The sequence below is a fragment of the Mirounga angustirostris genome, unplaced genomic scaffold (assembly GCF_029215605.1).
Source record: "Mirounga angustirostris isolate CCGP_5_RB_7025 unplaced genomic scaffold, mMirAng1.0.hap1 SCAF_13, whole genome shotgun sequence".
Taxonomy (NCBI): domain Eukaryota; kingdom Metazoa; phylum Chordata; class Mammalia; order Carnivora; family Phocidae; genus Mirounga; species Mirounga angustirostris.
Window position 1 is genome coordinate 64,647,059 of NW_026991721.1, and position 16,672 is coordinate 64,663,730.

Sequence of the window (16,672 nt, forward strand, 5' to 3'; positions counted from 1 at the left end):
TGGGCACTCAGTAATCATTTGATTTGGGAGAAAAAAGGAAGGAGGAGATAGTAACCAGCAGAGTTACTAGGCTTTTCTTTGGTGGAGAATGTGATGCATAAACATACAGAAGTTTTATAGAGAATCTACTAGTAGGCAAGAGAAGTTTCATTTGTGGCAGGACATTATCAAGATTATATGACCCTTGGAGCTGAAGGATTCCTGCCCTCAGTGTCCAAGAGGACCTCTCCCCCAGGGCATGCACAGGGGGGTTTGATTTGTCAGGCCCGAAACCTGAGGCATCAACAGGCCATCAGGGTGCTGCTGCCTGCTGAGCCTTTTTCCGCTACAAACATGGCCCACCAGCACAGCTCCTAAGCAGGTTGATCATGGGGAGAGAAATGCCAATCTAACGCATTTGCTGTTGATTTCTTAAGCAGATTCAGGCACACAAGATGAAGCACAGCTTTTGCAGGAATGGTTTAAGCTGGCTCTAGAGAAGAATAAATTAATGCGATATGAGTCGGAGCTACTGATCATGTAAGTAAGGCAACACAGATAACAGTGAGTCCTAAAAGCAAAGGGGGTGGGAGTGGGGTGGCTCGCCCTCCCGGGTTGAAGTCCCAGGAATTTTTCTCCTCGTGCATACAGAATTGTGATTGAGGCAAATTGATATTTGGTGTCTTGCATATCATGTTGACATTAGTGCAGAGAATCTTCAGTTGTCTGTTCTCTCTGTGGAGTCCTATGGCTAAAAAGGATGTCAGGTGATGGGTCTGGAGCTGGAGAGCATTTGGATAAGGTATTTTCAATCTGTCCTTGTCGCCCAGACTGGTGGGGGGGAGGGCATCTGCAGTCACACACCTGCAATGGGAAAGCATGTGTCTGGCCTCTGACTACGAACCCTGGGAAGGGCTTGGGGAGATCTGCCTGGCCACTTCTTTGCATATTTAACATACTGAGGGACTGAGACCTCTCTGGCTGTGCTCTCTGAATGAGAGGTTGCAGCCTGGAAGGAGATCAGAAAGTAGAGGTGGATCTTATTATAGAGGTGAAGTCCCTTGGCCAGATGCGGACATATCTTTGGGGGTAACCATTCAACCCACTACACTAACCTGACCCCAGAATGACACATATTCACCTATGTCATCACAAAAGTTAATGGACCTACTTGTTTCTTAGGGGCAAGGCTTTTACTCTAGACCAGCAGATCTCAACTGGGGGCAGTTTCACCCCCCCAGGGGCTATTCAACAATATCTGGAGACATTTTTGGTTGTCAAACTTAGGAGATGCTGCTAGTGTCTAGTGAGGAGAGACGAATAGTGCTACTTAACATTGTACAATGCACAGGATGCCCCCTCTCCTCGGCCCCCCAACAAAGAATTATCCAGCCTAAAACACCAATAGTGTCAAGATTGAGAAGTCTTGCCCTAGACCTATGGCAAGGCTCCAAGTCATCAAGAACACACATCTGCTCCAGGCTGGCTGATCCCAAGAGAAAAAGGGTGTGAGCTGAGTTCACCTAGTTTCTTCCCAAATTTGCCTCTTCCTGGGTGAGAGTGAGTAAGAGTGGGGACTGGGGAAGGAGGCCAGGAATTACACTCTTTGAGGTTCATGGACATGGAAAGAAAGTCCAGGAATGAGGAAGAAGGCATCTTCCTTAGTAATTATTTTTTTTTTGATCACTGTTTTTTAAGTTGATACACGTGCTGAGACTCAGAGCAACACTTGTTCTTGCCCCCCGACTGCAAAGCCCTTTTTTTTTTTTAAAGATTTTATTTATTTATTTGACACAGAGAGAGACACAGCGAGAGAGGGAACACAAGCAGGGAGAGTGGGAGAGGGAGAAGCAGGCTTCCCGCTGAGCAGGGAGTCCGAAGCGGGGCTCGATCCCAGGACCCCGGAATCATGGCCTGAGCCGAAGGCAGACGCTTAAGGACTGAGCCACCCAACCCAGGACCCCAGGATCATGACCTGAGCCGAAAACAGATGCTTAACAACTGAGCCACCCAGGCGCCCCTGCAAAGCCCTTTTTACACAGTCATACCACCTGCCTATGGACCAGATCTGAATCACAACGTTCATTCAACAAAAACCTATCCAACACATTCTTGGTGCCAGGAACTGTGCTGGGTACTGGGGAGAGAATAGTGAGTGGGGCCACAGTCCCTATCTTCTAGGATCTCGTGGTTTCAGGGAGACAGACATGCAAACACACAGCACACCAGCAAGAAGAAAACATGGCGAGAGCTCCGTGGAGGCTTGTGAAGGTGCAGTCTGCATAGGTTCTCCCTGGGAGAATCAGGAGGATGGCGGCTCCCACTGCTCCCACTCGATGCCTGGCTTCCCTAGTTAGCATGCGGCCAGAGGGAACCTTCTCCAAGAGAGGCCAGAGGGAAGAACTCAGGCCTGGGAGCTAGACAAAAGCAGGCGGGAGCTCTGTTAAAGGATTGATTTTAGTTTAGACAAACATCTTAGACAAGCGACTTGAGTACTTTGGGAAAGTAGACGCCAAGACAGGATTAGAAGTACAAGAGACGGGGCGCCTGGGTGGCTCAGTCGGCTAAGTGGCCAGCTCTTGATTTCGGCTCAGGTCGTGATCTCAGGGTCCCGGGATCAAGCTCCGCGTTGCGTCGGGTTCTACGCTCAGATTCTCTCTCTCCCTCTGCCTCTCCCCTCCCCGCTCTCTCTCTCTCTAAAGTAAATAAATCTTTAAAAAAAAAAAAAAAAGAAAGAAAAAGAAGTGTAAGAGACATGGTGGGATAAAGGGGAATGGGAGAGGAGTAAGAGGGAAGTCTCAGACCCTCTGTGGTCATGACACCTGTGAAAGGAGAGGGGGAGGAAAGAGAATTGGGCAGAGGAGACTCCGAACTGCAGTGCAACCCTGAGACCATCTCTGCCAAGCCAGAGGGAGCACCGGAGCAGAGATGCCATCAGGGGAGTCCAGCTCCAGGACTGCCCGCTGTGCTCTGTCATTGGCTGGGAGCTGCCCGGGGACAGCGTGGCCTGAGCACCACACTGAGTGGATTGTGCCTCAACAGTCAGCTCTCTGCACTCCGCCCAGAAAGTCCTCTCCTACAGGAAGCCTTGAGGGGTACACTTCCATGGGTGACCAGAGTGGGCCAAGAGAAGTTCAGGGTCAATAACAAAAGGCAGGATATTGAACGTGGCAGGGATCTTGGCCCAAGTAGTAGGAGAAGTAGTAGAAATAAGGCAGCGATGGCAGAGCGCAGCAAAACGGCCCCCGCGCTGTGGCAGAGCTGGAAGGGAAGGCCCCGCGTTGTCAAACGCGGGGCCCTATTCTCAGCCCTTCCCCCCTTTGGTGTCTCTGTAGCAGTGAGCCTCTCTCACCTCAGCCTCTTTCTTCTCTCTCAAAACTCTCTCCTTGGGGTTTCTGTGATGCTGCCTTGCTTATTTTGATAGCTTTTCAGAGCTTTGATGGCTTCCTCCCTGGTTATATCTCTTTTGTTTGGCTTCTCAATGGAGGCATTTCCAAGCTCCTGTCTTCAAACTTTCCTTTCTCTATAGTCTTCCTTTTAGGGATCACCTGGTTCCACCCTACCATCTCTGAGCCCTGCGACAGTCTGTGTGTGGTCCTCATTTCTCCTGAGTGCTCCAGAGTTGGGAACCTCCACATTGCACAAAGCCTAGCCTATCCCCTTGCACGCACATGGGATATCTCCAGGCATTGAAAGGTCAAGAAGTGCCAAACTGACCTTCACCGAGAACTAACTTCACTTCTTGACTCTGCTGTTTCTATTGGTGGAAACAGAGACCCCAGCTTGATGACTCCAAAGCATCACTCACTCTTCTTTCCACATCTCCTACCACCAAATGGATAGCTGTCTGGATGTTTTTTGCTCTACCTGGATAAAATGGCTCACTCCCGTCTCCTCCCCCTTGTTTTGTTGTTTACCATATTCAGAGATTTGGGAGTTGTTAGAGATGATACTTGAAGTCATGTTGCCCCTAAGAGAGAAAAGAGTTTTAGATTGTCAGTCCTCTCCCCTGGATTATACTAGCCATTTCTTAATGATCCGTCTCGAGGATGGCCTGAGTGGCCTTCCAAACGCCCCCGGGGATCACATTCCAACCTTCAGCTGCTCCAGCGTCTCTGGACTTGAGCGTATCCCAGCAAGCCCTTCTCGGCTCCTTCAGCCCCGGACCTTTCCATTTAGAGAGATTCCAAGACCCCAGTTTTAATAAGAAAAAAAAAGCAAAAAGACTACAGCAGCTATAGTCCGTGAGCTTACTAGGCAGTGCTTCTAGGCAGATCTTCGGTATTTACAAGGTGTGAACGTTTTCTTACCCCCAGGGCCCAAGAATTAGAATTGGAAGATCATCAAAGCAGACTGGAACAGAAGTTAAGACAGAAAATGCTCAAGGACGGTGAGTACAGTGATAGGAGTTTGGGCCCCCATGAAGGACATTTTTCCCCGGAAAGGCACTTGCCCAGAGCATGCCGCAAATCCCAAAGCGGGGAGCTCTTCCCGGCTTGGGCGAGCAGCCTGGAGGCGAACGGGGAGGCTGGAGAGGTGCAAGCCCCCAGCCAGCACGGCAAGGTGCTCTGGCTTCGTTCACCTGGGCTGCAGGCAGCGCTGGACTCCATCCCACCAGCTAATAGAACAAAACCGTTCATTCACTTCCCCATCTATTCAGTTTAGAAAGACTTGCGGAGAGTCTCATGTGGGCCTGGCGTATGAAGAGCACCCCGGCTCTGGGGTCCCACTGGGGAAGCCAACGTGCAGACAGGTGACTGTGGTACACATTGGGATGATTGAGACGCCTCCCAGGACAGGGGCGCCGAGGAAGGCGGGCACTAGACGCCGTACTGGCCACGGCCTTCCCCACATGCGCCAGGCCAGGGCAACGCGCGTGAGAAAATGATCCCCACCACGAAGGAGGGAGAATGAAATGAATTCAGTTGACACGCTGTCCTGATTTATGTGTTCCTTGGCTCCAGCATGCTGGGCGTACTCAATGTTTTGTGTCTGTGCGTTTGTGGGACCAGATCCGTGCATGGCTTTCCTGCACTTAGACCTAGGTCTAAAAGGACAAGTTCAACAAGTTCAGCAATTTCTTTATACCTCATGGACCAAACATGGCACCTCCCTATGGGGTTGCCTGGTACAGGGGAAGCACCTAGTAAATACTGGATATTAGTAAATATTAGTAATCATCGTGGTTGTTTTTACTTAGGCATTTTATCCCTATTTTACAGTTTAGAAAACCGAGTCTCAGCACGGTTGGCATGCTCAAGGTAAGTAGTGAGGGGGCTGAGATTCAGGAACAGACCACCACAGACTCAGGGTCTCCTGCTCTTTCCCACATAGTAGTGATTTGTAGACCTTCTTTATAGCAACAAAATTCTATTTCTAGCAAAATCCTTATAGGGCTGCACTATATAGAACAGATAAAATTGGTATACATCATTTATATTTGTCAGAAGGGCTCAGATGAGTCCGTTGATGAGAAGCCAACATTGAGAAAGGAATTTTTTTTCTGTGTTGATTATCAAATAAGGACCAACGCTGGACTAGACCTAGATTAACAAACCATACAGCATAATATCTGATTTACACACCTAATAAAAATTTAAATTTGCTCCATTTCAGGATGGTAAAATAAATACCACCAACAGACCCCATTAGCCACCTTTGAATTTTCTTTTCTTTTTTTTTTTTTTTAATTTTTACTGAGGAGTGAGGATCATACATTTCTTCACACCTCTCAGGTGTACAAGAAAAAAAAAAGCCTTCTTCATTTTGACTATGCCTGAGCTCATCTTCCACAAAAGCTTTATCCCACTAGTTAGCAAGAAAGAAAAGAACTTTATTTATCCCTCTCTAGTAAGCTCAGTCTGACGCAATAATTTAAGCAGTCCCTGTAGGAAGCGCTCAGTCTCTTTGGGATGAAAATGTTCCATCTTGGAGATGGCCACCTTTACCTTCTGCCCTTCTCCCTAAGGCCAGGTAACCAGGCAGGAGAGGCAGGTTTGTGTGACTTTGAGACGTTAGGTATCTGTGCTGGTTGCTTTGACTCACTGAGCCCCCACACAGCTGTGTCCTGTCATTGGGCCGCCATTCTCTCTGCTGGCATTTGCAGCCAAGGTGGGTAACTCGCATCCTCCACAGCCTGGCCCCTCCTTAGCATGCCTGGAGCCTGGTGGCATTCATTCCCTGGCTTACTCAGCCTCACCTCAGCACATCCTCCATTCAGCTTGGCCAGACGGTCTCCACTGTGGGACCACATCACTCCTCAACATGGGGAAGCCCTATGACCAGCTACCTTTGGCGACTCTGGGGCTGGTGGGCACTTCTGGGCCCCACCTGGGCCATACACTGCAGATCGAAATCTGGGGAGCCAGACTCAGACCATTCTCTGCCCAACCACAACGTACTGCCCCATGTTTACACATAAGGTGCCCTTCCAGCTGGCTTCTTCCCAGAATTCCAAACAAGGGGCAGGGTAAGAATCCTTTGGCCCCCAGTGTTCCCACCAAACGGTATGACATTTCCTGGCCCAGAGTAGAGAGGCTGGAGCACAGAGCTCTCAACCTCTGCTTCTCTCTTCTCTCTCCCATAAAACATGAGGTGCAAAGGGAACAGTGCTTCTCCCCCTTCCTTTTGTCATGTGTACCTTCTTCCTGACCCTGTCCTCAGGACTCAGCCTGGTGTGAGAAACAGTGGCCCTTATCTGCTCCAGGATCGGGCTCACTGCCTACACCCCAGTTTGTTAAAGGGAAGGGGCGAAGGTATTTATTATAAAGTCCTCTCCCAAGGCAGTAATCTGGTTGACAAGACTTCCATCTGCCTTAACATCTATTTTGACTGTCAGAGAGTCATTACTACCTGTTTCTTACTCTTTCCCTTCCTTTTATAGCAATCTTATGTCCCCTAGGCAATCGGATGCGTCAGGCCAATTAGGAAGAAGCTCTTGTACTCTGAAGGCAAAAGGGAAAAAATAGTTACAGTGGGGAGACACAGTCCCATTGGCCAACCAGAGCCTTATTTTGCTCTTGCCTGGTCGCTACTCAAAGGACTGAAATTTGTCATTCACTACAGATGAAATAGGATTCTCGTCATTGAAATCGTAGCCACCAATGCGGATGGTTTACTTGGAAACTTTGCACATGGATTTCTTTGTTGTAGTTCAGACATGTTTAGGGAACACAGCCTTTCTGTTGTTTTGTTGGTTTCTTTTTTGCGGGGGAGGGGAGGCTGGAGGACTTGGTCGGGGTTGGCTGATACTCTTTTCCTCCCAAAGGGATGTCCCCCTGTTGCTTTATATATATTCTCAAGATGAAAACCGAGCTGACTGCAGCACAAAGCACCTTCTTTGCTAATCTGTGGCTTTAAGAACAGTTCCCTGGTGTTAAATTCATTTCCTTGTTTTCTCCATGGAAATTAAAAGGCAGAACAAGTCCAAAACAATCAAGAATGCCCACGCCAAGAACCCTCTCCCTGGGCCAAATGTTACCTGAGGTCCCATGCTTTTCCTTTTTTGTTTTTTAGAGAGCCAGAAAGATGAGAAGGATCTGAATGAGGAGCGAGAAATATTCAGCGAGATGATGCAAGTGATTGAACAAAGGGACAGACTCGTGGACTCCTTGGAGGAACGGCGCATAAAAGAAAAGGCTGAAGACCAGCACTTTGAAAGCTTCATATTCTCCAGGGGCCGTCAGTTGAGCAGGACATGAGCAGGCCCAAGGTGGTCCCCGCCCCCGCCAGGGTGCCGGCTGAGGACGGATGGGGCCAGGCACGCCCCACACACTCACAGTTCCTTTGGCAGGATCTGCCGTACCTGGAACTTAAGGGATACCCTATTGCCGTCTTTTCTTAAACACTAAAATTCTTCCATATGGAGTACAGCTGCCCGAGACCCTTCCAGAGATTATAATGAAGAAAATACAAAGACTGTTATGAGATCGGCAGTCCCTTTGGCAGGTCTCACATTGGAGGTGACCTTGGCAGATGACCAGCATTGTTTTCCCAAGAAAGTGACACAGAGATCCACTTTCCTGCTGCCTTTATCATTTATCTTCCCAATTCATTGAGTTACACATCTTCAGATTTTTAAGAAGCTGCCTTTTCATTAAATATATCCATATTTGCCTTTTTTTGCATGGATGACCGGTTTCCAAATGTCAGAAAGAAGCAGCCGCAGTTTAAAGATTAGGTTAATATTTAAATTGTGTTTCCAGAGAAAAAGGAGAAACCTTGAGATTACTGATTACATAAAGCAAATAACTCATATAGCAGGTGTTAATTCAATCCAGGGTGAATTTAATTTACCAGTTGTATTTATAAGCCTTAATATAATATACATAAGCAATGAGAGTTTAATACAACATTTGAGCCTTAATTTTATTTAAAAAAAAAAAAAAAAGGAAAGAAAACTTTGTCCCTGGAAAAAAAAGCATTTCTAGAAAATGAATAGTTTTCCAGTGCTTTTTAATATAACTGTTGGTGATGGCAAAAAGGGAAACTCATTTGTTGATAAAGTACCAGTGAAGCTGGTGCAGTTACTGAAAACACACCCATTAGTGATCCAAGGTGAGAACACTTTCCGAAGGCAATCTTCTCAGGTCCAAAGAGAAGCATCTCCTACACTCTCTCCAGGGATTCCCCAGGAACTCCACGGGGCAAGGACAAAACCACTTCTGACTTGACCGGGGAGCTGAGTGCCGTGATCCCATTTACACTGCCGGGACCAAATCCCAAACTGGGTCATGGATTTTTTTAAATGACATTTTCAGTGTGAAAAGAAAGCCAGGAGATGGAGTTTTGTGCACTGACAGGGGATTCCTGGGCCCTTCTGATGGGTCATATGGGAACCAAAGAAAACTGATCTGTTTTACATAGTGATCTGTTGTCAGAAAGTATTTGATTGTTTTTCCCTCAATGGGATTCTTTGAAGATTCAGGCTGTCGCTGACAAGAGACAGACTGAGGAACTCTTTGTTGTATGTTTGGCCTCTCTCATTTCTGCAAGTGTGTAAATGTGTCACTGAACAGAAGGTGCTTTGCAACAGTTGGCTCTGACCAGAGACCTGACTCTCCTCCATATAAGTTGACCATGAACCACTTCTGTCTGAGATGCTGTCCGCACATGCCAATCTGGCCAGCCAACAAGCCAGAAATTCGAAATGTAACTGGATTTCCCAAGCCTGCCAACATTTGGGGTGGGGTTAAATGCAACCTTTCCACGGCATACCAAAGTCCAAAGGTTGCAGTTCTCTTTTCCTTTCTACTTTCCTTCCTTCATCTTCCTTTTTCCTTTCTTCTAAAAAAGAATCAGACCTTCTAGTGCGTGAATTCTTCTATAAGGGAATATGTGCAGGCATCTATCTATCAAAACTGTGCCATTTGTGGCTATTTATTCTTATTTATTTATATATTTGGTGGAAATTGCTAATATGATTTCCTCTTAATTCTGGTTTTCCTGCATTATACTACTGACACTAAGATATTGGTATATAAGCTATTTAACATACAAATAACCCAGATGTTTGGGGCAGGGAGTTGTATAGTATTAAAGATTTATGGAGGTAGTTAAAATAATATTTTCAGTCATTAGGTATTTAAAGATAAGACTACAGATACTCAGGAATTTTATTTAAAGAAAAAAATTAATTTAAATAAAAAAGATATAGAACTTCAGTTTTTATTCTAGAATGTTTAGAAATATCTGAACCCAGTCTTTTCTGTCAGTTACATGAAAGTGTGCTATTTGGTGCTTGCGTACCTTTAACAGAGGATGCTCACATGTATAGTGTCTGGGTTGTTATTATACAAAAGAATTAATTGCCTCTTATTTTAATTTGTTCTATTTTCATCTAAAAGAAAGGTTCTCCCAAGAGGGCCAAGAAAGAAGGTGTTTCTTGGCCCTAGTATTCTGTTAATAGATGAGAGAAGCAATTTGTTCACTTTCTCTCCCAAAGACTATGTTCTGTGGTTTAAGGCTGAGTCTTATCTGGCCAAGTTGAAACATAAACCTCATATGTACCAGCCTTCTACTTACACCGGCTTTCAGCTTAACAGTACATAAAACCATTCCAATGAACACTTCCAAAAGGACACAAATGATGTTGCTGTTGAATTATTTTGAATAGTTCCATTCCTTATTCACAAATAATGTTCTAAGACCCTCAAAATGTGAAATACTGTACATTTTAAAGATAGGTTTTTTTAATGCAATATGAATAGGACTATGATGAAAACAACTTCTTCTGTCCCATAAAAGAACACTCATGATCGAAGCTGGACAACGTTAAGACGCTGGGTGAAACATAAAGCCCCAGTCTCAGATCATATTTTAGACGCAGGCTCGCACAGCTTCTAAGTTAAACTAAAGGGCTCATGATAGTTGCAAGTTAAGGATTTTACTTAAGATGGACTGAGAGGACAGTTCTTAAGCTTGCTCTTCCAAACCATTCATTTGTTGATCTGTTTAACAAATATTCTCTGATTGCCTACAGGGTCGCGCAGCCCCGAGTAGGGGCTGGCATAGAGGGAAGAATATTAGTCCTCCGCTCCACCCAAAAATAAATGCAAAGATAAGCAAGTACTACTCCCAAATAAATACAAAGATAAAGAACTATTTTTATTATAAGCATCAGCCTATTCCTCTCACATTTATCTCAAGCATAAAGACTTTTACCCCCAACAATTGCAGTGCTTCTTTGGCAATAAAAATACGTTCGTTTCTAAAACTGTGAAAAATAGTATCAAGTTGTACCGTTTCATTTAAACCTTGACTTTGGCAGTGCTAGGCTGCTTGGAAGCAATCAATGCTGAGATGCAGCATGTTAATTGCAGCTGAGAAAGGAAGTGGCAGGTGTTTTTAACTTTGATGAGCTGCAATGAAATTGATGTTTTCTGCATTCTGGAGGCACATGACAATTCAGCAATGTCTGTCTTCCCAGGAAGCAGATTTACGGGCTTTTCCTTCCAAACTGAAAATGGCAGTGAGTCCCACCCAGGTGGCTGATCAGAGAACTACCCCAGCAGGGCAGAGGTGGCAGGGGGCAGCTGGGGCTGCCACATGAACAGAGAGAGTGGCAGTCATTGGATGTGGTGAGCTCGAATGTAGTTTACTGTAATAGGAAGGTTCACGTACAGGGAAGCGTGTACTATCTCACCTACTGTTTATCTTCTAACCTCACTGCTGAGTAGCTTGTAAGAGATTAATCTGCTCCAACCATTGGGAACTATTCCTGTGGACCGAAATGCGTTCCATGTGCACTGCTATAAATACTGAAATGAACCAAAATTAAATGGTTTTCTGTTAAAGGAATCAAAACATTTTCATGTGGGCTTGGTCTGGCACTTAGGAGGGCAGCGTCCATTCCATTTCTTTCTTTGCAGTGAAAGGAACGGGGGAAAGCTTTGATTTCAAGTGGGAGTCTGTGAATTAACAGTTGGATGCTTTATTCCCACCGGGGCACCTGGAAGGACTTACCTGACTAGCAAATCCGACTGGATTGGGAAGAGGAGTGAAGTCAAGCCTCGGGTCTAATTTTTCCCACAAAGAAAGTAACCCTCAGAGCTGGGGAGGGGGAGAGATGGAGCCCATCCTGGTTCCACTTCACCGGTCCTCTTACCTTCTTACCTGGCCTGGCCTGATTTTGTATTACATTCACTCAGCAGGAATGCTCCCACCTGCACCGAACTGGCCTCTTTCTTCAGTGAGCACTTTCAAGACCGAGTTTGTTTGTTTCCACTCTTAATCCCAGTGCATGCAAATTTACATGAAATGTGGCCCCACGCACGATACACCAGAATTGCCACATCAGACTAACCCAGTGGCCAGTCCCCAGCATTTCACACCGAGTTTCCCCATTGTTGGAAGGCTTTGTCTGCTGATGGAATATTTGCCATGATCCATTTTTTTCCATTGAATATTAACAAAAAGTAAACATAACTGCAGATAAGAGCCCCTGTTTTGCAAGCGCTAACATTTCGGCAGCAGGGAAAGCAGCAGCTAAGGCCAGCCACTTTTGATGGCACTTTGCCAGTGTTCTTGTGCTCACGCTGGGGCTCATCTGCCCTCCTCTGGCTCTCAGAGCCGCAGACTCTAAGCCGTTAGCTGGCCCGTTTGCTGCAACTCACCATCCCTCAGCTTTCCGGGCATGCGTGGTAGTGTCATGCTCACTCCATCTCCCAGCTTATTTCTAGAAAAATGAAAAGCAAAACCAATGCTTTGGGCTCCCCTGAGGAGCCCTCAGACCCTGATCATGGTCCTGGATACTGTGAATTCAGCTCATCTCACCTGCCAGGTGCTGTAATAACCTCTGTAAGTGCATTATTGCATTTAATCCTAAAGCAAAATCCTTCAGATAGCCCATTCTGGAGATAAGACTGAGACACAGAGGCTCAGCTTACCTGGTAGTCCAGGTACGAAGCAGTAGAACTGGGGCTAGACCCAGACGTCGGCCTCCAGAACCTGGGCCCTCGACCACCGGGCTATACAACCTTACCCTGTGTCCCCACCTGGACCTGCACTTTGTTTTCCTGCTCCTTCTCTTCCCTAGATCAGTTCCCATAGTCACCTTCCCCCAGCACGTCAGTGCCCAGCTCTGCTCAGGGGAAATCTGGGCATGGAAGCCAAAGCTGCCCCTTTGAAGTGCTTTGTGTTTCCGTCCAGCCTGCATCTAGCTATACTCTAACATGAGAACAATCTTCTAGAACAGGTAAGTTACCTAACCTCCACCACCCCTCACAAACATCTTTCAATAAACATGATACTCTAGGAAGATGCATCTTGTTTATCCCGGGTGACCAAGTGTCCCTGACACATTGCCATGGACCTCAAATAGAGAAGCATGGCATGACATTATCAAATCCCAGGTCCCAAGGGTAGGGAAGCAAGAACACAGGGCTGAAGGGACGGAAAAAGGTGAGGACAGAGGGAGCGTCTTGGGGACCAACTGGTTTTTGCAGGCCCTTAGATCAGGCAGAGGCAGAGAGGGGCAGGACAGGAGTCACCCGAAAACAGTACTCATGGTCCTGGGTGAAACGGAACCAAATAACCTGTTACTGGAGCAGCAGGTCAGAATACATCTGAATTTATTTCCTTTCTCATCCCCAGAATAATTGAAAATGTTGCCATAAGAATTTGGGAGAAATGCATGTGTGTTTGTGTGTGGTAGTCCCAACACCGTAAGTCTGTGACTTGAAAACAAATCAATAGCTCAAGAAAAACCCAACAAGGATGATCATTCCAGACACAGTAACCCGAGCTAAGAGTCACTATTTCAGGGCTCCAGTTCCAGTTCTGCCTTTGCTCAGTGGAAGCCTCGATTATGCCTTGATGTCTTCATTTGTGAAATGGAGCTGAACCTTCCTCTCTTCCTCCGTCCCTCCCTCCCAGGTTCCTTGCTAGAGTCCGTCTGCTGTATCTAGGCTCCAGTTTTAACATGGGAATGGCCAGAATAGGACTTTGTCATTGGAATGCCATGGTGAATCTTGAACTGTTCTAATCCCAACAGTAGAAACAGAAAGCAACATCTCAAATCTCAGTAGAATGGGGGCAGTTTTCAGGAGAGGAGGTAGAAGCTATAAGCTAGGCCAGGGACCCCGCTTCCCAGTGCATTGTCACCTCCCTTTTGGGACTCTGTGTCTCCGAGCTGGCCTCTGCTGACCTCCTTGGCCAACGGTTTCTCAGGCACACCCTGAAAACACCATCTGGCCATGGTGACTGGCTTCCAGCTCATGGTTAGATGTAATATTTCTCACCTTCCTCCCTACAAGGAAATACCTAAAGTATAAATAGCCTTAATAGCTTCCCTAGCAAAGATGGGAGTGGAGACTTGTTCTTCCAGGCCACAGGAGTCTGGAGGCAGGTGTGGGAGGAAGGTGGATTACAACCGTGACCACCATGACCTTGCTCCTTCCTACAGTCATACCTGCCTGGGAAAGGGTAGGGGAGACAGTGGGAATAATATCGTGGTCTCTGACACGGACCACACACAAACAGAATCACTGGGACCCCAGGTATTCTTGCCTTGCTGGGTTGGAAGTGTCTGACCGCTCCTTTCTCTCCTTAGAAGCTCTGCCCCTGCTGCTCTTCTTCTAGAGTGTTCTCCAGTCCTCTGTTAGACCACTCGAATAGGAGACACTGAATTTAGAGCTCCATCTGTGCGTGTAGCGGGCCCTCAGCTACCATGCTCAGGTGAGGAATCCCCCTCTACTGTCTACAGTTCATTACGGGACTCTTCAAGGATAGGTAAGCGGGTCGCCTGTCTCCAAGATCTTGGGACACATTCCACCATGGCTGGATCAGAGGCCATTTGAATGGCATCGTCCTGTGTGATCCTCAACAACACCCCACCCCAGACCCCCATGGACAAACCAAGGCCGAGGTCTTTCAACTTTCCCTGCCCTGATGCCTTTCCCCACTCCGCCGCCCCATGCTGCCATCTGGCTGCCTTAGCCCGTGCGAGCAGCCCTCTTGAAGGACATGCTCGCTGGCAGCCTGGCCTTCAGAGGCCACCGCTAATACCCCCGTGTTCCCAAGAGGAACACTCACTTAAGAGTCCCACTCCAGAGCCATTTTCTCTCTCACACATTCTTTTCATCCGGAGAGCACACTTTGCTTTCAGTGATCAACGAAGTCCCCAGGAGGCTCTGGCTGCCTTCTCTTCACCACCAGCACGCCCGCCCCCCACCCCACCCAGCCCCCACTGCTTTGATGTGGTCAAACAACCTCTGATTATTAATTAAGATCCAAACCCTTTGTAGAACCCTCTTCATGATCCTCAGGGGCCTCCTATTTTGTCCCTTAGACGGTATATTATTTTTGTAGGCAGCCATAGCGAAGGACTGCAAGCTGGATGGCTTAACAGAAATGTCTTCTCTTACAGTTCTCAATGCTAGAAGTCCAACATGAAGGTGTGTTCCCTGCAGTGCTTCCTCCTAAGCCTCCCCACGCATCCCTTGGCTTATGGAAGCATAATTCCAGTAGCTGTCTGTCTCCTGTGTATCTTTACATCATCCTTCTTCTGTGTATGTTTGTGCTACAACTTTCCTCTCTCAAGGACAGGGTTTTACTGGGTTGGGAGCCCAACCTCGTCCAGTTTGCCTGACATCCTATTTTGACATAACTAAGTACATCTGCAATGACTCTATTGCCAAAGAAGGTCACATTTTGAGGTTCTGGGATTAGGATTTCAATATATTTTTAGGGGACAAAACTCAACCCATAACAGATGGTATTCACGTATGGGAAATAGAAAACTTCCCCCGTGAAAACCTCTTCCAGTTTGACTGTAGCTTAATTTGAGATTCTTGTTTTACCTCTATCTCCTGGGCTTTTAATCTGTACAATAACAACAAAAGTAACACAGCAAAAGAAAAAGAAAACAGAATGCAAAAACAAGTTGCTTAAATATGACAGATGTAGATCACAAATACAATTTATGAAATCTGAATGGAGCACAGAGACTCCAATTTTCTCTCCATTATCTTACTATAGTTACTCTTTTACTATTCTTTAATGGTTACTCTAGAGGCTACAACACGATTGCTTAATTTATCAAAGTCCAATATAAACTGTTACCTTTACTTCTTCCCAGACAGTGCCTGGACCTTGCAACTCTAACTCTGTTTACTCACTTCCCAATTGAAATGATTTCGCTTTTGTGTATTTTAATTTGATTTCTATATTTTTTAAACCAAGACATTATGATTATTTTATTTAGTTAATATCCTTTTGAATTTACCCTTTTATTTGTGCTTTCTTCCTCCCTGTGTCACGAAGCTTCCATCTGGAATGATTTTCTTTATGTCATATACTTTACTTCTGTTTGGGTCTGCTATTAACAATTTTTTCAGTTGTGCTTTTTAATGTAAATGCCTTTATTTTCTCTTTGTCTACCAAAGGGCAGTCTTCTGGAGTCCCAAACTAAAGCAAGGTGGGGGCGGGGAGGTTCCCGGGGTGGGGGGTCCCTGGTTTTGTGGCCCCTGAACATTTGCCTACTTATCCTTATGAGCTTGGCAGTTGTCCTGCTCAACCTCCCAGCTTCTCAGCTGCCTCTTCTGAAACTGGGGAGGAAAAAGACCCAGGTGATGGGCTCACTTCTCTGGGGCCCCTTCTCCGAGATTGTGTCCCGTAAGCTTTCAAATGCTCTCAAGAAGATTTACTTTACACTCAATGTCCAGCTTTTCCAGTTGTTCTCAGTGGGAGGCTTGGCCTGTGTTATGTAGTCTGACGACATGAGAAACTGAATACCCCTTTTCCATCTATGTGTTAGGATTCCTGGAAGCTGTCACATAACACTTTGGTCACATCCCATAGGTCAAAGTTTAGTCATGTGACTGCACCTAGCTGGAAAATATAGTCTTTATTCTGAGCAACCACAGCCTAGCTGAAAATTGTGGGTTCTACAGATATTTTGGGAGAATGGATTCTAAGTACTATAGTATTAATCTCTCAGTTATCAGCTAGGTGATCTGAAGAAAGTTATTTAAACTATCTGAGTTTCAAGTTACTCACCTGTAAAATGGAGGTAATGATATCATTTATAGTCTCTAGTGAAATGTAATAATCAACACTGTATTGCGCTAAGACTTGTTATCTGCTAGGCACTGAGCTAAGTAGTTTATTTACACTCTTTTGATCTTCCCAATAACCTTATGAGGCAAGTGCTCTTTGTTTGCATTATGATGAGAAACCTGAGACACAGAGATGT

The 16,672-nt window shown here is 46.1% G+C and overlaps 1 protein-coding gene across 1 annotated transcript in view; it reads left to right on the forward strand.

Annotated features, from left to right (window-relative positions):
- The window catches only part of MICAL2 (microtubule associated monooxygenase, calponin and LIM domain containing 2), a 210,713-nt gene extending 202,368 nt beyond the window's left edge, over positions 1 to 8,345 (forward strand). The window contains exons 34-36 of the mRNA XM_064577105.1: positions 420 to 519; positions 4,296 to 4,369; positions 7,495 to 8,345. Of these exons, the coding sequence (XP_064433175.1) occupies positions 420 to 519; positions 4,296 to 4,369; positions 7,495 to 7,679 (359 nt within the window). The 3' untranslated portion in view covers positions 7,680 to 8,345. The remainder of the gene's footprint in view (positions 1 to 419; positions 520 to 4,295; positions 4,370 to 7,494) is intronic.
- Positions 8,346 to 16,672: the final 8,327 nt, after the last annotated feature.